The 25,776-nt window shown below is 39.6% G+C and overlaps 1 protein-coding gene across 2 annotated transcripts in view; it reads left to right on the top strand.

Annotated features, from left to right (window-relative positions):
* The window catches only part of ARHGEF12 (Rho guanine nucleotide exchange factor 12), an 80,570-nt gene that overhangs the window by 13,447 nt on the left and 41,347 nt on the right, over nt 1-25,776 (top strand). The window contains exons 2-4 of one of the 2 annotated variants that reach the window (XM_064470942.1): nt 19,860-19,883; nt 20,598-20,686; nt 22,282-22,338. In XM_064470942.1, coding sequence (XP_064327012.1) covers nt 19,860-19,883; nt 20,598-20,686; nt 22,282-22,338 — 170 coding nt within the window. The remainder of the gene's footprint in view (nt 1-19,859; nt 19,884-20,597; nt 20,687-22,281; nt 22,339-25,776) is intronic. The other variant, XM_064470943.1, reaches the window with a different exon arrangement.

Raw genomic sequence — 25,776 nt, 5'->3', positions numbered from 1 at the left:
ACATCTGGAAACACTGCAAACTCTAAATGTTGGTGGTTTTATGTTCCTTGTCACACTGAAGCGATGAGAGAATGGAATTATGTTTTAGTGCATTAAGGAAATGGATTTATGCATTTTCAGAAGCTGGGGCTGTGAATACAGGTATCGCTACTTTGCATTTTGGTGTGTCGCCCCCCCTTCTTTCAGAATTTGGGGAGTGTAAGGCTACAATTGCAGAATACAGTAATGATGAAGTCAGTGCTGGCTTGCTTGTTGGGTCAATATTTTGATGCATTTCATGTCCTTTAATTATTTTTATATGTATTGTACTGTAAAGCTGGGGTGGGGTGAAGCCTACAGTGAGTTGAGAATGCCCTGCAAAAATCTTTGGAAGGACTAAGTTAAGCTCACCCGCTCTGTCCCAGTTCTGGATATATAGTGAGCAGTCGGTAGAGTTTTGTGGCTTTTTTTTAGACCTGGAAGTATTTATTGCTGAAAATTCCCAGCTCTACAGTGTACCATAACAAGGTACTGAGTGCTAAAACCATGTTTATTGGTTTTGTGTTATCTCTTTGAATTATGACACAATTTTAGCAACTATGTTTGGCAGTTTGCTACGAGTGAAGTAGATTGTATCTTAGAAAATGGAGTATCCCTGTTTGTATTTTTCTCTCTTTCCAAGTTGTCAACTGTACAATAATTACTTGTCTCACTCTTTAGATAAGTGTTCTATTTTGGCATTGTTTCCAGTTTGAATTTAGTGACTGGCATTAATATAATCTTTTGGAGGTCTTCTGGGGGACTGCTTTTTTTTGGTTTTTTTTTTCCTCTTCTTCCTAGTAGGCTTACTGGAATTGGTTGAACTTAATTCAATGACAGGATAAGCAAAAATTTGTTTAGGCTGTTCTGAAATGTTTAATGCCTTCTAAAATTGTTCATGGTAAAAGATCAAGGAAGGAAACAGTATGACCTTTTAAATGAAGCTCCATATAGCCCATTTTCCTATGCCAGAGGTCAGCTGAGACAATGAGAGAATGAAAGAATTAGGGTTCCCTTTCCTAAAGGGTCTTTCACTTTTTGCTTCTACAGATAAGTATTTTTTATTGCGTCACTGAATCAGCAGACTTTACAGATGTTTTTTAATCCGTTTCCATATTTGTATCAGAACTTCCTTCTTTTAATTACTCTCTGTGAAGATTGTCCAGTAGCATGTTGTGTGTCACAGTAGAAAATGGTTGGTACTTCTGTAAATTTTTCTTTGGTTAGCAGATTCTTTACTTCAGTAATATCTATTATTAGTAAATGCTTGCAATTAACAATTTGCCTAAAGTTTTAATGACTTCAGTGTTTTCTTTTTTGAAGGTGATTTTTTTTTCAAAGTACTACATCTTGCTTAGGGTTAATGCAGCCATGCATTAAAAACAGACAGATGTGGTTCAGTCTTGTAATGATTGACTCTGTAAAGTAGGTTGCCAGTCTAATCCTAACTTGTGCTGATATGTGCTTTTTAGTCAGCTGTCTGGAGCCTGGAAGGTGGATTTTGTTCAGAGCACAGTGAGAGTATTTGTGCGGTGAATCGTTCAGTGAGATGCATAATAAATTGGGTTGTATCTCAAGCAATAGAGAGCTTTTCTATTTTCTTATCCTCTAGTTCTGCTTATATATTTTTCCACCCTGCTCAGTAAATCAATTTCTCTTATGTCTAAATCATCCTTGCTTTTTTCTTCACAGGTGGTGCTTCTCTGGAGCTTGTCCTACATTTGATTTGATTTCCTCTTCTTTCTTCTATGCCAGTTTTGAATTTGAATTTTGCCTGGCATTCTACAGATGCTGTCCCTTGTGTTTCACATAGCAACTGCTGAAGCTGTGTCCACTAATGCACTTAAAGTTGGGGGGTATTTCTTAGGGGGTTCTCGTCTGGTATCTAGGATCCTAAAGGCCTTTGGTTAATTGTCATGTAGCAAAATGCTCTGAATTATGAAAGCTATAGGTCTTCTGGCTTACTTGCACATGTGTTGCTAGAACTCAGTTACGCTTTCCTTCCCAAATATGTTGTATATGCCAAGTATCTGTGACTTGGTTTCTGTACCTTGCAGGGTGCCACACAGACTTTTAAAAAAGTAATTACGGTACTGATTTAAGATAGAATGGCTGAGTACTGGTCAAATAATCTGGATAGTATTTCTACTTCAGCAATTGTTTTTTATTGCAAAAATAATTTCCTGTTTCTGTACCTCAGTTTCCTATTTTTCAAACTAAGTTCCAGTAATTTAAGGCATGTTTCTAAGGAGTTGAAATAATGAAGGATTTGTATACATGAAGCAGTGATTTTGTAAAATGATTACTTTACCTGACGTAAGCTCTCCTTTAAATGTCTACTCTGACTTGCAGAAATTCCTAAGAGGAAGCTTCTATATCTTGACCTTCCACTGCCTATTACATAACATACTTCAGGTACTCAAATGAAATATTAACGGAGTTGTTCATCAAGTTGTCTTCTGCTTTCAATAAAGCATACCCAGAGTAGCTGAACAGAATATTTCTTCATCATACGCTGCTTATGAGTTGTTGATATTTCAGGCCAAGAAAAGTTTATGAAAGAACACAGTCTATGCTGTGAAGGCAGAGAGGGTGAACTTACCCACTCGGTGTGTGTCAAGTCTGCGCAGTTCTGCTCGTGGTAGAAAGGAATCGGCTGTAGGTGATGGAACAAGTGTGTGGATAACAGCTGCAGGTTGGGCAATGTTTGTGTGCTGCTGCTGTCAGAAACTGTACTGAAGGATCAATATCGGTTATGTAAAGACATAATGTCTAAGACCAAGACGTGTCTAAAGCAAAAAGAAAATGCACATGACTTGAAAATAAGGCAGCATAAGCATAGAGGGAAAAAAGGTATAGTTTATAGTTCTCTTGGTGACAAGAAGGAAGTGCTGTTGTGCCTGAAGTATGAGAGTTCTGATCTCTTTATGGAGAGAAAAAACAAAAAAGGACATTCACCATACTTGACTAAAGTGAAGTTCAGAGCTTCTAACATCTTTGTGACTTCTCAGTAGGTATCTACATTCTAAATAGTGGCCTGCTGTTTTTGTACTTGAAAACACTCAGATGTGTCTAAAAAATGCAGGTCATCTAGTGGGCTCTGTGTTCTTGCAGTATCTTGCTGAAATATGTCAGATCTCTTGCACATCACCTTGTCTGTTCTTTTATAGTTGCACTCCTAAAAAAACATAGTAGCCTTTTGCTGGTTCCTGTTTATTTAAGATGTGCGGGATGTATTTTGTTGCTTTATATTAAAGATAGGAGAAATTAACATCCTGATCCAATCAAATAAAAGGGAGAGGATGAGAGTCAGGGCTCATAACATATGGCCCTGTAAAGTATTTAGAGGCTCTGTAAAGTATTTAGATACTCTGATGGGGGAATTGGACAGCCCTTCTGCCTGTTGTTTATGATTTTAAGGGCTAAGGAAGTGCATAGGCAAGCTTTTTATATATTGATGTGATACCTTATAATGCTAGGGGTTCACTGATTAAAAATGCATGTATCCATCTACCCCATATCCTGACAGTATCTGAACTAAATAATTTTTCAAGAGCAGATTTCTTCATCCATGCCTCTTTGAACTTCCCAAAAGTTGTGAGTGAGGTTCGGTCTCTTCAGCTAAGCTGCAAACAGGATGCTTAGCGCTCAGTGTGTTGAGGCCTTAGGTTTTGTTGTAGAAACTCAGCCGGCAGTGGTAGTGGTCAGATGCGGAGCTCTTCTTGCTGTTTTTTTTTTTTTCACAGGGGTGTGGACTCCGTTCCTTGGGGACCACTTCACTTCCGCTGTATGGAGCTCTGGGAAGCTGTTCTTTTCCCATGCCTGGCTCCTTATTGGGGTAAAGGTCTGTGAATTCTGCATAAATATTTACCATATCCCAGCCTAACCAGCTGAGAGCTGCTAATACTGTTATTGAACAAGGAGGAGAGCAACTTATGTTGCTTGCAGGGTGCGTCGTTTGTATTATGGGTAAGAAGTAAATAATTCCTTAATCGACAGAGAGTGTAGGGACCAAAATTGCAGTTACTTGACAAAGAAGGGTGGAACAAAGGTTTGAAAATTCTGGAAAGTGAAACCTGAAATACAGAGGCTTGTAACTTGTAGTGTGGTATTTTAGAAGCATTGATTTTAACTTAATTTTCTCACCTTTTATTAATTATTTTCTAAAACGAAAAAGAAATGGGGCTCAGTGAGGAGGAGTTATCTTACTCTTTTACCATCTTTCCTATATTTTTAGGAGAGATTTCTTTTTTAATGATGTGGAAAGTGGCATCTCTTTTCTGTGTTTTCTTCCCTTATCTTCCTTTCCTGCTGTTGTTCAGGACTGCAGAAATCCCTGTAGATTTAAAATAGTGATACTACATATACAGTTCTAGCCATATCTTAGGTATCTCTAATTTCTTCTAAAACCTGGTTGCACTAGACTTTCTTGCCTTTTTTGGTCAAAGATTCCGCCCCCCCATTGTTTTTTTTCTTATGTCTTGTGCCTGAGAGAGCACCAAGGGAAGGAAATCTGGGAAATCAGAGTAGGAAGCAAAATATAAGCTTCCATTCCTGAATCTTTCTTGTTTTTACACTGTTTCCTGGCAGCTGCATTGCTTTGTACTTGAAAGGAATGCATTGTGTTGCTTTTTCCCAAAAGCTTTAGATAAAATATAAATAAAAATTAATACCGTAAAATTATAAGTCCATTATGTGCAAAGCAAAAAACTGCAGCCAACAGTGAAGTCTTACGTGACTGATCTGTAGTTCTGCAGTGATCATACTGGATAATAATCCTGTTAAGAGTCAGTTATTCATATCCCCTTCCCCATTTTAAGTACGGAAGGGAACTTTGTCTCAAGTTGTGATGCATGCCACCTGTGTGATGTTAGGAGTCAGGACATAACAGGCTTCGTTTGAAAGGTGGTCAGTGCTTTGGAAAGCAATGTTCTTTCAGAAATTCAGTATTTGAGGAAAGAAGCCGTCTACAGGACTAGCTCTGTTCGCTTACACCAGTCCCTTCTATATTGTTTTTGCAGTGTAAAAGAAACCTTAGAGCAAGAAATGAATAAATTCAGTGTTGAGGTCAAGAGTTCATTCTTGTAATAGTTTTCCAAAAGTGCTGTTGCTGCGCTTAAATCCTTATTCTACTTGATACTTTTCCTGATAGACTGAAATTTTGTTTGGATGCTTCAAAGTGTTTTAAACTTTATTATAATGGCGAAAGCTGTGATATCTATTTAAGAAGCTTTTGAGATTGTTTCATGGCACAAACGCATTTCTTTTCCCAAGCGTTGATGCTATAAGAGTTTTCATGTTTAAGGGGATTGATGATGTCCCTATGAGGTAAGGGCATAACACGGCCTTGAAGCATACTCCTGTTGTATTCCTCCAGCTGTTCACCTGCCTGAATGGCTTCATATTAAATGTTTTACATGCAAATTTCAAAAAGCACTCTGCTCAGGGTAATTTGAGTTACAAGGATATGATAAGTAATACTCCACAATGTTGTATGTATTTCTTACGACTGTAAAGCAACTTAAAAATCTTAAACTTGTGGTAATATGCAGTTTCATTGAAGGGTAAACTGAGGCACGCAGCTAGGGAATGGGAAGCTCTGTGGAGGGGAGGAGATCTGGTTCTGACCAGCCATTGCAAGGTCTGCTTGTTGGAGCGCGTTGTTTGGGCTCCTGCAGTCGGTACAAGAGTACTCTGCACAATGAAGGAAATGGGAAACTACAGCGTTTTAAGCAAAATGTGGTTTTGGTAAAGTAAGGTATATTGGCCTGCTTATATTGTTTCATTCATGTTTCACTTAATGACGAGGAGCATTAGGGAGAAGAATTAGGAAATGTTTGATTTTTAAAATGTAATCCAGGTTTAAAAATACCTCTGTTTTGACACCCTCTTTATGCCTTAGCGGTGGCTGTTTTGGTGCACGTGATTCTCACTCAGGCATGAATAAACTGGATATGAAGCTCTGCTCTGGGATTTGCAGTGACTTTTTCCTTGCTTTCTTAACCCTTTGTGATTTCATATTTGCCTAAAAAACCACTACTGTTCATTTTATTTTCCTCTGCTTTGGGGTCATATACTAGGACTCTGAAAGGAAGGGGTGCTAGCCAGTGAGTATCTGAGCAGCTGGCTACGTACTGGGTTTTTTTGCTTTCCTCCTGTTACCATTTTCTTTTTGAGAGCTGACATTTTCTTTACCGATTTGTGAAATTCCTAGAAAATGAGGAGCTGGGCAAATGTTTCAAAGTATGAACCAATGAAATACAGCTTACTACTATTTAGAAAATGCTAATGCATGCCACTGGAAAAGATAGAAGCATGGAAAATGCAAGCTCTGGCTGGGAAATTATTGCATGCTTAGAACCATGGAGCAGATAGATGTAGGGGTAGGAGCTGATTTCTTTGGCTTCCTGTCTGCTCTGTAATTGTAGCCTTGATGCAGTTGTGGCTTGGAGATTATATTTGGTACCAGCACGCATTGGACTGGGCAACATGGTAATTGTGGTGAGTGTAGTCTAAAAAATTCAGTCATGAGAACTGAAGAAATGCAAAAGAAAGTGATTAATATATAAGTGGTTTGCTGCAGTTTCATCTTTTTAACAGGCCCCATAATTTGGGAAAAAAAGCAGAATTTAATTAGTAATGGTAATTCAAATCAAATCACCAAAAATTATTTTGAGTTAGATGGCTTTATGGCAAAGGCTAAAGTAGAGATCTTGCTTTTTCTCTCATCCCGCTGTACGTGGCGGCTTGGATGCTTGTTAATGGAGAGCCAGGCATCACACTGCCTGGGGCATGGTTAGAGCCCTGGGAAGATTTACATTAATCAAACACAAACAGACAGTGTAGCGTGAAGAAATTTCTATCCCGCTAGCAGTGCTCACAAACTTAATTAGGTTATTGGGGCAGAAAAAGAAAACAGCCCCTTCACCCTCCAATCCTTCTTCCCTAGGGCTTGACCAGTCATATAAGCTATAAGAGCAGTAAACTCATTGCCCCTCTGTTTTGACCTCCCAGTTTCTTTCCGTGGATGACAGAAAGAGGCATGCTTTCATTCTCGCCCTCTTTTCACCCCTCTTCTCTTCTAAAACAATACAGAGGCTCTGTTTTTCTGAGACTGTGTGCTCTTCAGGTGCTGTAGTGGTCGGGTATTTTCAAAATGCCTGAAAAGAAAATACGTTACGTGGCACAGTGTGACCCTGTAAAAGGCTGAAAGTGGATTGAAGGAAAAATCTTGTTGCCCTGTGCCAAGCTTTTGTTATGGGCCTCATGTGATGCAGTTTTTGATCAGTGATCTGATTTAATAATATGCGGGCATATATAGAGAATATATAAACATATAAGTGCATATGTACATAAATACATACATTCTGTGTGCATGCATTGTATGTACATAAATACCTATTTAGGTATATATTGTTGTGTCCCTCAGGACAGCTGGAAATGCTAAATTAAAATCCTAGCTCTCTTCTGCTTTCTTGTTGCATGCAGTCTCTGTGGGATGTAGCTGGATGCTGTTCTCTGTGTATCCATTAGCAGTGCAGTGTAGGGCCGCAGCTGATGGTGGTTGGGAGGAGGTGGGAGAGAAGAGGTGGAGTTTCTTCCCTTCCCTCAAGTGGTCAGTGAAACAATCAGGCAGATGCCTCTCAAGGATATCGGATAAGCGTAAAAAACCGAGAAAGCTTCCAAGAGGGGTAGCTGTGCTCCTTGGAAAGGACTAGGTCTCAGTGTACTCCCCCTGGAAATGGGCCTTTGGGATCTCCCTGTTCAGCTGACTTTGCCTTGTGAAACAGGTAACGTCTGAGAGTCTTTGTTCCTATTCTGTGATACATGAATATACTGAAAGATGAGAAAATAGCTTCCTTGAATGCAGAAGACAGAAAGAATTTTTCCTTTAATACCTATTGGAAAAAGGGGGGGGAGGGGGAGGTGGGATGGAAAGGAAGGTATTTTTCCTGTAGGGTTTGGGTTTGCTTTTTTTCTTTTAATAGCTGCTATGTGAACCTTAGTTATTCTTCTGTATTCTCATTGTGAAAATGGCCAACTAAATATGCTTGCTGTGTAAATCTGTGCCTCAGTGTCTCAGCTCAAGAACAAAGGTTTTGACAGCTAGGAAAGATGCCTTAGATGTAGGTGCTGGCAGTACTACCTTCATTCCATTTCCCAGTGCTGAATTGCATACCAGCATGTTAGCAGAATCTTCTCACCAGCTTTTCCAGTCCAAGTGAATGTGATTATTTTTTTTTTTGATAAGCTGATATTTTATGCATGTTGATGTGAAATTAGCTATTGATGTTGAAGAAACCTTGTTTGAGTGGTTTGGGTGTTGGTTTGGTTTTTCTTTTCTGAATACAATGTTTCCTGATCTTTTCCTTTTTTTTTAATTTCATTGTAAAATGTTCTAAAAATTAAGCAAATTGCATCAGTAGAGGATAGAAACAATGGCATTGAGAGACTTCATTTGCAATAGCTTCTGCTAATGTATGGGTATGAGGATTTCATGTAGAAGGGCTGTGAGATGCTAATCACTGCTGGGGGGATTTGGATTTTACATATATACACGTACATATACACACATACATATATATGTATGTATATATGTAAAAAGCTTTTTTTTGTTGAGTGGATACACTATAAAATGGTTACTTCCCTTTGTGACCAGATGCTCATTTTCCAGGAAGGCAGCACTGTAGGTGGCTTTGATGTGAAGAGGTAACTGTCTAAAATACTGAGCGACAATCTGCAAGTTACTGCAAGCTCTGCTCTGTTCTCACTGAAGTCAGTGAGAGTTGGCAGTTCTCAGCATTGTGCCTGTATGAGGAGGAGGTATCAAGAACTGGTGTAACTGAAGCGGGTGGGGAAACAACTTAAAACTGGTATTGATATTTTTGATAGCTTGGTCGCCTCTATACCGCACCCATATCTGCTAAGGAATTTTGTTGCCATCACCTCTTAGCAGCTGGTAGTTTCCTGAGTAAATGTTTTTTCTTTGTTGTATTTTTCTTTAAGAGACCCAAGAGGAAAATACTAATACAAACATATTCGGAGGCCTATTAATAGCAATGTATTTGACTCACATGCTGTTCTCAGGATCTTGAGCCATTTTACAAGTGCCATGGCTTCGCTACTCTTTTTTTTATTTCTCTTCCATTTTATAGTAGGAAAAACAGGGCTTGATGTTGCTGTGAAATACTAATCCTGTGTTCAGCTCCAGTCCTTTACAGTTGGTCTTTCTGGATTTGTCCTGTAATTTAGATGAAGGGGAAGAAGAAATGTGAAGGAGCAAAGCATGCCGAGAAGCTGGTGTAAATTTTTCACTTTTCATGCAATGTATGCTATGTGCATCTTTTGTCTTGCATTTTATAGGTGAGACCTGCATTTCAGGGCAGAAATAATAGGTGTGCATATCGCAGAAGTCTCTATTTTTCTTAGGCCATGTAAATAAATAAGGTAGCTTTAACTTTAGTATGTAGCGTTGCTAATCTCTATATAGTTCATTTTACAGCACATACTTTCTTTTTTGCAAATTCTGACAAACTAAGATATATGGTTGAGAAACGGTCATAGATGCTTTTAAAATATGAGTTAATGCTAGGATAGAAACCTTCTGGGGAGGTGTTGAAGCAAGTAAGGTGAAATGTTCAGTTAGTTGCATATTTTTTAATTTAGTTTAAAATAGTTTAGATTTCTGTTGCCCTTGGTGTTTGTATCTACATGAGTGAGACTTCACCAGCAGAATTAGCTAGATTGGAAGCTGTGAAGGATTAAGAGCTAATAATGCACTCTTCAGGTTAAGCAACAGTATGGTAATGATTTCTTGGTCCTCTGTGCTACAGCTTTCGTTAGTAAAATTGTGTATCCGCTTTTTCTGTGGTGTAAATTAGGCCACTGGGAGCACTTTGCCTTTGGGTCGTTTAAGACATATTAGCTATAAATTAATTTATTGCAGCTGGCAAATATTTTAGAAGCTTTGCAAAGGTTGTTAGGGTGCATGTTTTCTGCACATCCCATGCAGAATGGGTGTAGTTTGACCAAAGGCTTATGACTGGTTGGGAGAAGGAAAGGCAGGGTTGAAAATGCCTTTTTGTTGAGTCTGTTTAGCTTGGAACTGATAAATTCCTAGTTCTAGTGAGCAGGCAAGTCTTGGGTTTGAAGTGTTGGCATTATATTACTAGACTGGTAAACACGCGTTAACCGTTAAAATAAGCTGACAAGAGACTTGGAGGAAAAATTAAATTAAGACAAGGTGCCTTTCTTGGAGCTAAGTATTTTAGTCATGCTGATCTTATTTAGGAGTAACTTAATGAAATGTTGCATTTTACAGTAGGTCAGACAAACTGGTATATCTTTTAAATATATAAATCCATTGGTGAAGGTGTTGCTGAGCTACGTACTTCTAATGTTTTCAAATTGTAGTAATATCTGTATCAAGGTAAATCTCTGGTGAAATATTAAGTCAGACATGAGTTCATAATGCTGAGGAGCAGAACAACAACTTAGCCTTGTTGGTTCTTTAAAACATCTTTTGAAGGACACGTTGGAGGAATAATAAATATGTCTAAATGTGGATACTTTCTGACTGGTATCTAGCACCTGAGCCACATTCATTAGTATAGAGGTGTGGTGTTTCTGTGCCAGGCAACTACTCACTCACTCACCAGAAACATGAACTCTGGGCCAAGTATTCAAATGTGGCTCTGAACCTTGTCCATATATTTGCAAAACTTAAAGCTGGGTAATTGGAGTTAGTGTTACGGTATTTTGAAAGCTACATTTCCAGTTGTATTACGTGCGCTGTGTTTTTCCTCCTCCCTTTCTAATTGCTGTCTTTTGCTGTTTTTAAGAACTGTTTCCACGCTAGTCTTATTGCTTGTTCATAACAACCACAAGCTAGGTATGGCATTAATAAGGAACTAGGCTGTGTGCCTAATGAAATGCAAAAACTGCTTGACACGCTGGGGCAACATGAGTGATCTCCAAGCCCTTACGTGTGCACCAGGTAAAAGCAGATCCTGTGGCAGTTGATGGCTTTAGGTTTCTATGGTTGGTTTAGGAAAATAAAATTGTCTGGTGTGGCGCTCTTGTTCCTTTGTCTCTTGCTTTGATTTTTGTGTGCATCTAACTAGAAAGCTTTTCCAGACGCCGTGTAGGAGGAGTGGTGGTAGGGAGGCGGAGAGTAGGGCTGCTTCCATTGAGCCAGTTCTGTATTGCAATTACTGGCAAGCAAAGCAAACATTTCATTTCCCCGTAATTAGCTCCAGTGTAGGGAGGCAGGTTAATTTTGAGTGCCACGCCCTGTCTGTGCAAGAAACCTTGTTGCTTTATTTGATTCTTTCATAGAGTAGTCGTCTACGGGCAAAGGGATTTTAAATGATTTTCACAAAAGAAAGCTGGCAAAAAGCATCAGAACACACATGTTCTGCGCTCTTCCCCCCCGCCACCAAAAAGCTGAAGCTCAGTTTGCCAAGACGATACGAAAATGTGGAGAAAAAGATTATTTTGGACCTCCTCTAGTATGGCCAAACCGTGCATGTTTCAGCTGCTTTTCCTTGCTTTCGGGAAGCTTGAGCTCTCTATGCCTGGGAAAATTTGTTTATAGTCTACTTAAAAATAAACAAATAAGCAAGAAAACTGGGTCATAATTTCTGAAAACACAACACTTGACCTTTTTCCTGTACCTGGTCAATTCTGTTAAGTGGGTCATGCAGTAAAAGCTTGTGACAAATGAACAAATCATGGATATTTCTTCTCTACAGTGCACTGGAGTTTTGCTTAAATATTTGTTATGATAGCATTTTCCGAAGGTCTTTTTACAAAAATACTTGGCACTTTTCAGTATTTCTGGTGTTTAATTAATTTTTTTTCCGTTTCAAAGATGTCAGTTTTTCTTTCCCAAAGGTGGAAGCTGATGGATTTAGTAACTTGTAACAAGTCAGGTTAGGAAACTAGTAGGAAATCACCTGTGATTTGGCAACCTCTGTTCTTCATCAGTTTCTGAACAGAGTTTATGTTCTCTTCCCCTGTCTCCCGTCCCCAGTTTTAGTTTGTTTGTCTGCTTCTACCCTGTTGTAGAGATATTAAACAATAGGTGTCCTTGTCTTAAAAGGCTGTAACTTCAGGCCCTGTAGATGGAGAGCTGATGCTTCTGAGCCTTGGAAGTCAGTCAGGAGTGGAAGTACAGTACTGGCTGCTGAAAATGTCTCTGTCCCCTCCCCTTTGTAGAGTTTCTGCAGGGACTAAGAGTTCTTGCAGGGTCCTGGCTTCAGCAGCAGAGCAGCACAAAGGCCACATTGAGAATAGCTGCTGGGGAAGCCCTCCTTCCTTGCCTGCCCTGTAAATGCGGTTCTTTCTCCATGAAAAGCCCTGACATCAGCTCTTGGAAAAATCCAAGTGCTTGTGTCATGGAAAATAGCTGAAGCACTTGCTTGGGCTGGGACTGAATGACTGAACTGTGGATGAAACTTCTCCAGAGATGCTCTTCTCCTACCCTTTCCAAATGTTACTGTTCCTAGAGAAATATAAACTCTTCCTATCTGAAAGTTTTACAGTGAAAGGGTGCTAAGGAAAGAACTACAGTTGGCTGTAGTATATTCAAAGTACCCTGCTTGTCATTATTTCTTTTTTATATTTTTTTTATTTTGTCTCTTTAACAGACATGGTTGCAAGCTCCCTTTAGAGCTGGTCACGTCTATCTGCAAAGGAGTATTTCCCAGAGGGAGCAATGTTCATTTGGATGGACATACTATCTGTATCATCAGCAAATTCCATGCACCTTCTTGTGCGGAGGCAAAATCTCCGTGTTCTTTTAATCCGTTTTATGAAGAAGGCTTATCTTTGCATTCTGTTTTTCTTTCATCTTTTCAAACTGATTTTTTTCCTCTTCTCCTGCTCCCTTCTCATGCTGCTGCCTTGCCTTCACCCCTCTTGACAAAACCCTCACCCAGACTAAATCTCTGGTTAACTGCCAGAAAGAAGAGTATATAGGGGTATGGATTTTTTTTTTTTTTAAAGCTTGAAGAGGAACCATCCCTGTCATGGAAAGGTGGGCTCACTAGCACCAGTGGAATACTCTTTTCCTGTAGAAATACCTTCCTCTTGGAGTCCTGACCTTCTCTTATGAAAGACCATCAGAAACCTGCTCGCTTCCAGGCTTGTGAAAAGGCACAATTTTTTTCCTTGATATTTGTCAAATTTATCTTAAGCTAGTTTGTGTTAAGTGCTTAACTCGGCACTTTCAGTTGCCATAGTGCTGGTCCCTTGCATTGATACTTATACTGATTAATCAAGAAGTATGTTGATGGGCTATATTGGCTATTCCGCATTTTCTAACCTAAAAGGAAAATTGAATGGCATATTCTAGTTACGTATAGAAACACTGGTGGGCCAGAAAAGCAATATAACATTGACTGCATAGGAGGTATTCTCTGATGCCATATTAGGGCAAACCCAACACTGAAGTTGCTGGGAATGTTCAGAAGGTAGAGAACAGTGTGGAGTAGACACAAGAAGATAGCTATATAAGCTTTTCAGTCACTTCACTAAACTTCCTATGTTCCTTCTCAGAAGGCCTGTTCACAAAGCTGCCGGTAATCTAAAGCTAATAATGCCATGAACGATTCTTCCATGAGTCATTGTGTCAGCTGTGGTTGCTGCCTTGGACTCCTACGAAAATAACATGGAAACTTTCATTGCCTAGCTCAGTTTCGCCTCCTTGTGCACTTGCTACAAGTTCATACGATGTGTCTGTAGGCTCTGGCAGCTCCTAGGAATCCATGCTGTTTGGGTCCCTTCCTCAACCTGGCTGTTTCTCTGCGCCTTGCATTGCAATCTGTTATCATCAGTATGCAGTGGGGTTTTTTTGAGGAAGAAAACTCCGTGGTTTCCTGAGCTTATGTACTTTGATATGGGGAAAAGATGATGCTGCATAAAACTGCTCTTTATTTACCTTAGCATTAACCCACTTAGACTTCATGTGTTCAGTGTTGTCAACAGACAATGGACAAGCTGATGTGGTTACAGCTGTAGTTTGTGGGCAGTACAGTAAAATGACAGACTTCTGTCTGCGTTTTTTCTTGGTTGCTAATAGTTGCCCACTCGCTGCATCTGTGTTTCTCTCTATCCGCCTGTCATTTGCTATCTCATCAGTTCCTTTTACTCACCCACTGTCCTATACAGAACGCGTCTACCCCTTTTTTGTTGTGACAGAAGACTGCCTTTAGCTCTATGTTAAGGCCACATTGGTATTGCTTTTGTTCAGGTCATGTCAGCGCTCTCCTGTAATACCTTTCTCAGGGCTTTTAAGCCAAGCAGAAAACTGCCCTGGTAGATATCTGCATCTGCAAACTGGAAAAACAAATGTACTTTTTTGTTTGTTTCTTCCCATCTCTTTCAAGATGAAAATCTGGGAAATATCTGCAGAATGGCATTTAAGACATCCATACTTAGTGTACTTCCAAGGCACTTACATTTTCTGTCTAAATCTAGTAGGTTTAAGTAGCCTTTTCTGACTACTGTCAGTAAAGGTCCAATCAGGGTGTTGAAAATGAGGCTTAATAGGTACCGAAGGAGTTGCATGCACTAGATGCTCTCAAAATAGTAATGAAGTTCTTCAGTGATTTCTAACAGTCACCCAACTTCAGTTCTTCCAGTTCTAGGATCTGTTTGGGTGTGCGTGAACAAGAGGAGAGTACAATCCAGCTCAGCCTTCCAGAAGCGTAGCTGCCAGTTACACAACTCGTTTTGTCACCAAAATCCGTGGAGGTGGTGCTGGCAAAAGGCCTCTCATTGACTAATTACTTAGTGAAAACCTCCTGAAGTAGGATGATGCCACTTTAAATAGCCATGGTTTGGGGGTGTTACGGCGAGGGGGGAGGGGGCGGATCAAACTTTGAGTTAACCTTTGGTTTTCCTGTTCTCTTTCTAAATGTGTGATAAAGATGATCAAGTGAACCTGTAGTATTTCTCATCTCTCCTGAGTTTGGGGTGGTCGGGTGTTTTTGCTGTTTTTCTTTCAAATTTAGAATTCTGTAAGAGGGTTTGTCCGTAACAAGCGACGTCTTGGTTAAATGAAACTAATAAAGCAATGAAGAAGCTTCTATTGCAACTGTCCGTCTCCTAATTAAAGATTAGTTCCGTCAAGCAAGCAGTTTTTGGCTGTTCTCTTTTGTATGGGTTTCACAATATTTCTTACTCATCTCGGCACAACTTGTAGTAATTTATACTTGCATCGTGCAAACACACACAAGCTTAGTTTCAGGCATGTGAGTAGTCCTGTTGAAGCAAATGGAACTCAAGTTAGGCACATGAATAAATATTTCCAAGGTTGGGGCCCTTGTCTGAATGTAAATATTTTTGTCTTTGATCATTTTTTGAGATAGTAGTTATTTGAATTCTGGTAATATTTTAGTATGGGAGAAAAAAACCCCAGCATGGTTATCTGAATGCTGTGCTATTTATGGTCAGCTATATTTTCAACCTCCCCGGCTAGAATGGAATGCTTTGTACTGTTAGAAGCTGGGAATCCTTCCTCACTCTGGTGTGTTTTGACACATGAGGTCTTAAAACTTTCTTTTTCTGTCTTGGCTTCAAGGTAGTTGTTAGGCACTGGTCCAGTACTGAGTGGTGCATGCGTGAGCTAACTTGGAGAAGTATAATTTTTAATCCACAGCGTTACTAGTTGTAGGTGTATTTTTCCTCACTTGGCTTTATGGTAAATAGATTTTCCTAATGCAGCATGACTAACAAGACATACTTTTAGTAATTTGATGCATTTAAATTACTTAAATTATTTGACCCAGTATTTTAAAAACAAAATGTGACTTGGCTTTTAATTGTTCCTGGTATTTGGGAGAGTGGAACAACTTGTTTGAAAATATGCTGATGTTCATCAGTTATCAGACAAAATGTCTACAGGGTTTTATCGTGTAGCCTAAACTTGCCAGCTAGATTTGGAATTAAGTCTTCAGCTGTTAACCGCACCCTGCTGTGCCTTCAGCTTGCATGGTGTTTACAGTAGTAGGTGAAGTACATTTTATATGTTATATATAGTGCTGGAGGCTATAACACAGTGAGGGGAGTTTCAGTACTACTTTCAAATTTAATACTATTTCAAAGTGAAGATAAGTTGTGGTGAAATACAAAGGGTTGTTGGATAAACTCATAGGAGCTCTTCTGTGTTCTTTGATAATACTCCATTTATCCACTTATAGTCTCCCTTCTGCTGTAGCATACAAGTGACATAGTGTTTGGGGACTGAAGAATGTCTTCAGCAAATCAAGAAATGCCAGGTACTATTTAGGTAGGAAACTGGGAAAAGGGGAGAAACTTTTATGCCGAGTGCCCCCCCCCCAGTCTGGCTAGGAAGGACATTAAATCATAGTTGTAGTCTTAGAGATGGAACAGTCGGCTGAGCTAATTTCTGTGATTTCATAACTCAGTGGCCTGGAATGATTTCAGGACTGGGAGACGAGGTTTTCTGTGCGGGGCTGGGGAGCTTCATGTCCAGCCTAGCTGGACAAAGCCCACTCCCTTCCTACTCTATTGGTTTTATGGAATACCTCTGAAGTAAAGCTGGTGCAAGAGAAGGCCTGGAGCTCCCTCAGCCTCACTGCCTCTGGTGAACATGCTGTGTGTGCCTGAGAGGCTTTGCTGTGATGGTGACCTGCTGCCTGCCCCGCTTCCCCACCACGTCTCCCCCTCCCTGCCCACTTCAGAGAAGAAAGAAACGCAGGAAACTGGCGGGGGGCCAAGGGGCTCCGGAGCTTCCGGGCGCTGCTCCCGGCGTGCTCTGCAGCCGTGCTCCGCGGCAGTGTGCCCGTGGGTGCCACGGGACGGAGCCCAAGGGGAGCGAGCGCTGCGCTCGTGCCATCCCAGGCCTGGGCTCGGGAGTCTCTTTCCGTGGGTGTCAGCATCGGGGCGCTGGGGATTCCTTGGAGCTGGCCGGCTCCTTGCGAGCCCTGGCCATTTGTACTGAAGTGCTGCACGTACAACTATCAGTGCAGTTGGGGCCTCAGACTAGGAGACTGGGATTTTGGCTCTTGCTCAGAGAGACTTCTGTGCTTACCGTTAATGTCAATGCACAGGAAAAAAAAAATCTGATGTTTTCAGTGCTGTTTTATGTACAAAAATATTAGAGTTCTCTTTCTCAATAATTCGTGTCAGTGGTCTATGTATGTAATAAGTAGAAAGGTTTAAAGCAACTTTCTACACCTCTAAAATAGAATATTTGCTTTTCATCCTTGAACAGATAATAAATAGGTCTGAACCATTCAAAACGGTACCAGTGAACTAATTTTATTTTGTTCATAAATGGTTTCTTTTGCTACAGGAGTATAAGCCTGAAGTTCTGGGTGCTTGATAAGAAACACTATGGGATAAAGGTTTTCACCGAAACGCTTCATTAAAATCTTTGTTAGTGGTGTTGGGATTTTTTTACGCAGCTCTGAAGTTCAAGTGCATTGAATAAAAAATATAGTATAATTTATCTTAAGCATCTTTTCCTGCCTTTGGAGGGACAATAGATTGTGTTTCCCTGAATTCCTTTGTCTCCTTTTCTGCTTTTCAATGAAACACTTGATCACTACTGCGTCTCTTTACCGTACAGTGTTCAGACAGGGTTAGGTTGGCCTGAGATGACTTTTGTTTTCTTTGCTTTGGGATTCAGGTTGTCTGTCTTGCACAAAGTAGTTCTTTACTGGCCAAAATTTGTAAATGGGAGGACTGAATGCTGAAGAGATCTGTCTTTGCAGGTAGAGCAGAATAATGAGAGGCTTGATTACCTACATGTTTCTTATTTGAATCAGAGTGCATTTCCCAGACTTCTGAGACGAAAATAATCCTTTTGGGGGCAGGAGGAAAGAGGACTACCACTTCTTGTGGAGTCTATGTACACCTCTTTTTTTTTTTTTTTTTCTTCAATTAATTAACTTCTGTACTGCATTACCCATAGGTTCCTAAGGCTTATGCAATCAAAGGCTCTATCTATCCCCTTCATTTTGAAGCCGTTGTTGTATTTCAACTGAATTTGATGCTCTTATCTAAAAGATAGCAAGTGTCTTGATGTGTGTAATTATTTTCAGTAACAGGCAGACAACATTTTAATTTCACTTGCCTAATGTGTCATCAGATGTTCATTTCACAGTTGCCATATTAGTGCATGCTTGCATAGGGAATTGGCATGTGTGAGCTGGCCAGTGTTTTGGGTGTATACACATTTAGTGGAATACCTATTATTCAAAGAGAGGGATTAAGTTGAGTATTTCTGTGTATCCTGTTATGTTTTTCAGGTAATGGGGAGGGAGTTACTATAACTCTAAGACTGTGCTATTTCTGGCTGGGCCACTCTACGTATAGTTATGGAGGAAAAGAGAATAGGTGGCAAGGTGCACATCCTTTCGAGAAAGGAGCTTAAAACACGAGGTGCGCATTTTGGGCGGTTGTCTTGGCAGTGCTTAAGGACTCTGTTGTTGTAATGCTCTGAAATGCTTTCGGAGGATGGTTTGATTTTGTGCATTGGACCAGTTTGGTTGCATAGGGCCATCGCTCAGCCTAGCTGAGTCTGAATTTGGAGGTGGTGTCCTTGGAACTATCCTGCACTGATGTCTTTTTCTAATGCAGACTTATCATGGAACTGTGGATGTTTACTAAATAGGCCTGTTTAAACTAAGCTAACTTTAAAAAAAAGAAAAGAAAAAAAAAGTTGTCATTTAATGACCTGTTAACTTTTGTGGTATTACATTTCTTTTTACTTGAATCTCTTCCCTGCCTCCTTTTAATTCTTGCCCCATTACTTCTTGGAAAACCTGAAATAAATAGGAGAAACTAAATGCACTAAGGATAAATATTATGTATATGGGGGAAATTATCAGATATAATAATTGTAGATGTCTTAATTTAGAAGAAAAAGTGACTTGTTATTTTCTTACACATATACACACAACTCTAGATGTTTGTATTGCTTTCCAGCCAAAGGATCTAAAGACATTTAACAAGTAGGAATGGAGCTAAACTTCTGAAAAAACCTGAGAAAAAATTAGTTCTGCTTTATGAAGGTAGAAGTGGGTACCTTAAGTTAGATGGCATACACCTTGCTCTGTCATTTTTCTGTGGTAATTCAAGGAAAAAAAATCCTGGTTTTGTAAGTCCCACATTTTTTCCTTACTTAAAAAATGCGTATACACTACTTCTTCCCTTTAACTGTGGGTTTGTATTGCCTGTTTTACCTGTATGTCCCAGTAATAATATTTGGAATACTTAATATAATTTCAACTTAACTTTATTCTGTTGTGCTTGTCTCAAAGATGGCAAGTTCATACAGTTTCATGAAAATAGTTAGAGATCTTGTTAGGAGATGTCAGCATGTGTCATGTATTACTAGATACCACAGCACCCACATAGGAGAGAGATAACTGGAATGTCTCAGCTATAGGAGATTTTTTCATTTAGAGTTTGGACCTTCATTATGTACCAGGTACTCAGACCATCAGCAGGATAAAAAAATCAAGCTCCATTAATTTTTATTGTATGGAACTAGTTGTTATGAGAGGAAGATGATCCATGAGCATACTAAGAAAGAAAGGTTGTCTAGATGCTGGATTTGAGAGCACAGATTCTGCTTCTGTTCTTAGTTCTGTTTGAAACATTAAGCATATTGATTCAACTAGGTAAAGAATTATCAACTCTAAATGGACTAATAATTGGCTGAAGTAGAATACCAAAAAAGACCTGTTTTCTTGTGAAGCTTTACAGAATTGTAAAATAACTGTATTTAAGCGTTAGTGTTGATATCAAACATAAGATTGAGAAACAAAAAAGTCCATTAAACTTATGTTCTTTTTTCTTTTTAGGTTTCCTCTCAAAAAACCTACAAGGTGAGTTACTGAAGTTTGAATGTTTATCTGTATTGCAAATAATGATATAGCATTTTTGATGGAGGAATGCATTTTTAAAAGGAAAAAAAATACAACCACGGATAGCAATACCCGTTATAGATGTGAGGAAATTAATATTAATTGGGACAAGGTGCCAAAAATACTGTTGGTGGTGTACTTAAAGTGCATGGCATAGTGTTACCATCTGCATTTCTGTTATGTACGCTGGTGGCTTGTCTTAACTGAGAAAGTGACACTATGTTCGTGTATGATGTACAGGCACTTACTTTGGGGGGGTATTCTAAGTCTAATTTTTGCATGCACAGATATTTAAGGTTTGCTGGGAGAAGAGGTAGAGTTAAGATTTCAGGAGTGTTTTCAGTTTTATGTAACTTACATTTATCTTGATTTTAAAATAACATATGGCCTGGTGTTGAATGATAAAGAGAATGCACTTGCTGGTACTAATTTCAAAGGTTAACGAGACTGTTTCTAGAGCCTTGGATACACTCCCAAAGATGCTAAGAGAGCTCATTTTTTCCAACTGAATTCAGCCTGGGAATAAATTATTTTCGGTGAACTTAATGTGGATATTTTTATCTAAATTCCTTGTTAGCAAACAGACCTAGCTAAGGTTATTCCCAAGACTCTTAGCAGTTAGGCAATGCTTCTGTGGTACGGTAGTCAGGATCCCTTTGCTTTGGTTTGACACAGACACGGCAGCATTCTGAGCAGAGAGTCTCCAGCTGACAAGAAACAGAAGGTTGAACGCTGCAGTAGTACGCACGACTTTGATCCGACAGGTAAAGTCCTAAAACTTCACAGCTGAAATTCTAGACTTCAGTTTGAAAAGTGCTGGGGATCAGAATAAAAATGATCTGAAAGTGCCAACAAATGCGGTTTTCAGAGTTGTGTTTCTGTGACTGCAAACCTTTTTTCAAGAATGTGGGCATTAAATGAATACGGGCTTCCTTTTAAACGTGCTCATCTACAAAGCAGCTGTTAACCTGTGCAAGAATAAACCTAGATTAGTGGTATCAAGGAATAATTATAACTACTTCTTCTTTCAGAAAAGTCAGACTGAAATTTCTGTAAGCAAATACTGTAGTTGTGAGTAGTTCTTTTGGCTGTTTTAGTCAAAGTGTGAAATTGGAGATACTGTAGGCTTGACTAGGGCTGGTATTCCTTGTTGTGGATTTTTTTGAGCCTTGGTGGATTTGATCCATCTCTGTCAATTTTAAAGTGAATTTGTCCTTTCCAACATGATACATTTTAAGATAAACATTTATTTTTAAAGGATATGCTATCCTATTTTTTAATCTTCCTAAAGGTTAAATCTGGGTCAATTTGGTCAGCCTGTCCAGTGGTGCCTTGGAAATTAGGACGCATGCAGGGGTTCTTCATTCTCTCTCTGAAACACTAACCCAGTGACTACTGTGTATGTTCATGAAATGCATGACAGGCTCTTGTCTGAGCCTCCTGGCCCCACGCAGTGTGCATTTTTCATGTCTGTGCATTCTGCTGTTTAGTCCAGTCTTTCCCCTGGGGCTTGTGGAAGAGATGAGAGTTGAATGTAAAGGTGGTAGAGCTTGTAGAATGTGTTTTTGCACAAGACGTTTGAAGCTGATGTTTATAAACTGTCCAGTTCATTAATGCTTTCTGTATGACTCCTTCCTAGTGTGCACAAAATAAATTAAAATGGGCTTTTATTGTCTGTTTAAAAAAAAAAAATCTTGTAAGGGAAAAAACCTGAATTAGTGCTTGTCTTTATTTTCCTTTGGCCTTGGGAATAGGTAACATAAGATTATTTTAGGTTAGGGTAAGTCAGGGGGAGGTCTCAGGCTATGAACCTGTTTCATAGAAGGAATTTGTTTTCTTTGGAAGCAGACTTCAGGAATCCTCTCATCTTAATTTGATGACAGTCATTCCAATTTTGAGAGCTGTTATCTGGCACTACTGTTACGATGCCTATGATCTGGTCTGATAGATGAACTCTGTACTGTAGCCTTCATAAAATTCCTTTCTTTTTAAGGGGTGAATTCAGAATGCTGAACTACTATGCATATGTCAGTTACTTACTCTGGAGATAAATGTCACCAGAGTTTCTATGCTTGGACTGTTTTTATCCAGAATACTCTCTGTAGTTCATTGCAGAGAACTTCTCTTGTTGTGACTTAGATTCTGTAATAGATTCTTTGTGGTGTTACTTGTGTCTCCATGTTTGTATTATTCACTCCTTATTCCAAGTGTTTCACCTACGTTTTGTTCACATCTTGTTTGTGTTTTGCACGATTTAACCTAATAAATCCGTCTGTGTTTTTCATGAAGTTTTTTTTTTCTCATGTTTGGTCTCCATATTTTCTATATCTCTCTCTCCTTTTCTCCTGCTCTTGTGCAGATAGCTCCTCCAAGAAGACAAAGTCTAGTTCGGAGGAGAGTAGATCGGAGACGTATGGTAAGCTAAAGCAGCTGCTGCGGCCTTGCACCTTTGCAGTCTGCTCCGTGCTTTCTGTCTGTGCACCTGAGGCTTTCATCCTTTACATGATCCGCATGGTTGGCTCTGCAGCAGGGAGTGGGAAACTGGGTTTAAATGTTGCTTCAGTGTATCAGCTTGTAGTTTTTGTAGTGGCTGGAAACTAACCCATACCTGGCAAGCATAGGCTGTCACCTGGATTCTCCTGTTATCTGTTGATAGTTGGGAAAACTTGCTGGGGCTGCCCTTCTTGGAGATCCTGTGCAACTGAGGATTTTTGGCATTGTATGAGGACGCAGCTCGTGCTGGACTCCAGAAGAGATTTTGTGGTTGTAGAAAAGTCTGTCTTGCTCTAACTGTGGAGATCAATCTGATTGAGCCAGCAATTCATCTTATTTTTTGCATTATTTGTAGAGGGTCTCATGTCAGTTCCTTTCCATGTTTCACAGAAGTGGAAGAATGTATCTGTAAATAATTTTAAAAAATATAAGAATATGAACTTCACTGTTCTTCGTTCTGAAAAGGGAGTAAGCTCCGTGGCAGTCCTTTATTGTTGTGTATTACTACTGTGTTGTGGTCTTGTAGACTGGAACAAATCGTCATAAAACAGTTTGGGATAGGAGTAGCCCCCCACACCATTTTGTTGTCAGTATACCACGATGGGGGCTGTTGGAAAGAATGTCTAGCAAACATAGCCTGTTTGCTCATCCTCCTTCAGATTATATCAGATATTTCAGTCTTCGGGCTGTGGCACTCTCTCCATCCTACCTTTATGTTAATGACTTGTTGAATTTCCAATCTCTAAAGAGATTTGCACTCAGAAACAAAAAAGTAATGCATTTTCAAGTTGGTGGGTGGTCTTTTGGGTCCTGCCAGCTTCTTAAGACCTTTGGACCTAGGCTGAATCTGTCCAGCTCTCTTGACTCCAGCCATGGGTTGCCTTTATTTTCCTGTCCTTTCCTTTTTTTTTTCCTTTGATATTTAGAACAGTCTGTGATATTTTCTGATTTTTCTCTGTAGAGAATATTGCTTGCTGCATAACCTGCTGTGGGCTTTGGGAGAGATGCAATGACTCTTCCAGTATCAGCTTTATTATTCCACTAGAGTAAAACTGCCACATGTTAATTGCTGTGATACAACTTCTTAAACCACCTGCGTAATACCAAATGATGCTGTCATAGCTCTGGCTATAAGGAACATTAAAAAATAAACCAAAAAAACCCCAAAAGCCAAAAACCACCAACCCTGAGGAGTTCCTCCTAAACCAATGTAGGCATGTTGGCAAAAGCTGATGCAGTTTAGGGAGGTGTAATCTGTTCCTTCTCTGAAAATGAGATCTCTTAATTTTCCTTGGAATTTTGAATCACATGCTTTTCTTAACAAAAAAAAAAGGCAAAAAGAAAAGTAATATGACAGTCACGTTCCTCAGGGCGTGAGACTGTTCCTCAGAAAGTAAACAGGCTTTGAGAGTGCCTTGATTTGCTTTGGTAGAGCTGGAAACCTGTCTAAGGAAGACCTGTTTTGCTGCAGCTTGTACGTCTTCCTCCCATGCTCAGAGAGAATGAACAGGGAAGCAGCCTTCTTGAAAAGCGTATATTTTGGGAAGATACTTCTGATGAGCTTGTGTTTGAAGCCTTGACTAGTTCTTCCCCTTGCCAGGTACATGCTGGTTAGTGACAGTGCAGTCAGGTGGACTAGATTGCTATGGCTTGAACCTGCACTAATTTTTGCCTGATGCTGCTTACCCATAATATACTGGAGGTGCTGTCAAACTATTGTAGGTCAATTACAGGAAACATTTGGTATGCTTGATGGAATGTATCTGTGTTTACACTTTTCCCTCAGTCTGTACAGTGTCCTGGTTTTTCATGTGTGGCAGAAAGAAACATGACTTCCTAACATAAGCCTTTACTTCCCCCAAAGCTTCCTGCAGATGCTCTATCCATGTCCAGTATCTATGGGAGCAGTTTCCACTCATCCTTCCTTTCCAGTGGCCTTTGCTGTGTTGTACCTTGCCCTGCCTTTTGTCTCTAGCCTCTGCTTTTCCCAAGTTCTGTGGTCTGCTGTTTGCCTTGTATGGGACCAAACTATTTAAAAACCTACAAGTAGAAATACTGTACTGATATTTTGCATGCTGGTGACTAGATGTTAGCTGGTTCTTTGGCTAGCCATGGAAAGTGAATAATAAAGAAGTCTTGAATGACAACAGGAAAAGGAGGTGTGGCTTTTGTGTATGCGTGTGTTCTTACCTTGAGAAATTCTTCATTCAGGAGCAAGAGACCAGATTATCATGAGGTATATGAGTGACTGGGATTGGCAGAGTGGCTAGGTAGGGAAATTATTGTGATACACAGAAGTTGATTTATAGTGAGTGAAACTTAGTGCGGTGTTTTCTTCCATAAATCCAACCATCTCATATCTGTGTATTCAACAGGAGAGAGTTTGAGTGTAGTTTCAGATATGCTGTAATTTACTAATTAGTGCCATAATCTCCCACAATACTTGATACCTTTTTCTCGAAGTAGAATTCTTGTTTCTAAAATTAACTTAAGATTGAAATTAGCTTTCAGGGTGGTAGGTGAGATATCAGTTACTCTTCTCTTTTCCCCATGACTTAGTTGCTCTCCAACGATATCTTTGTTTTTATTTAGTAATGATCAGTTCTGGCCCAAATATTAGACTAGACCATATACATATCCTCACATATTCTCTCCAGCTTTGGAACAGGTTTTTAGACAGGTTTTTGGTTTGCAACCCCAGATTTTACCCCTGTTAAGACGTTTTTAAATTGAACTTACTTGTTCTGTTTTGTTTCTTGTAGTTCTTGTCAGCCTTGTGTCTTCATGTTGTGGCCACCATTTTTCCAGACTCTTGAAAGGACTCTTGGGAGTCCCTCAACACTACCCTTACAATAGCCAGAAACGGCTGTGGCTTCCACTTGACCACGGGGGTTGAATGTGTTGTTGCCATGGGAGCAGATAGTCCTATTTATCATGGTTAAAATACGTGGTTCTTTTTTCTAGAAAGGTTACTGAACCTTGTTTTATGAACGGTATTCAGTGCCATTGTTGTTAGCTGTTTTACCAAGACACTATACACTGCACTAACCTCAAACAATATAGTTTTTGCTCTGACTTTACATGACTTCTGTTACCAGGTTAGTGGAAGAAGCTAAAGAATGCTGCGAATATGGCATTTGGTATGAAGATCACTGTAATAACTAGAACTAAGTGCAGTTCAAAATTTCATCCTAGGAGAAATTTTCTTTATAAAAGCTGATGGTCTTATTTATTTTGTGGAGCAGCGTTTCTGAAAATATTTTATAGAAATAAAGCTTCCCAAATGAAATGAAACATTGGGACATTCTCAAAACCCCAAGGAGATTGTTTTTGTTTATTGAATGATTCATTTCAAATCACT

This window comes from Phalacrocorax carbo, chromosome 21, assembly GCF_963921805.1.
Source record: "Phalacrocorax carbo chromosome 21, bPhaCar2.1, whole genome shotgun sequence".
NCBI classification, from domain to species: Eukaryota; Metazoa; Chordata; class Aves; order Suliformes; family Phalacrocoracidae; genus Phalacrocorax; species Phalacrocorax carbo.
Note: the sequence above shows the minus strand (reverse complement) of the source record. Positions and strands in the feature narration are given on the sequence as shown.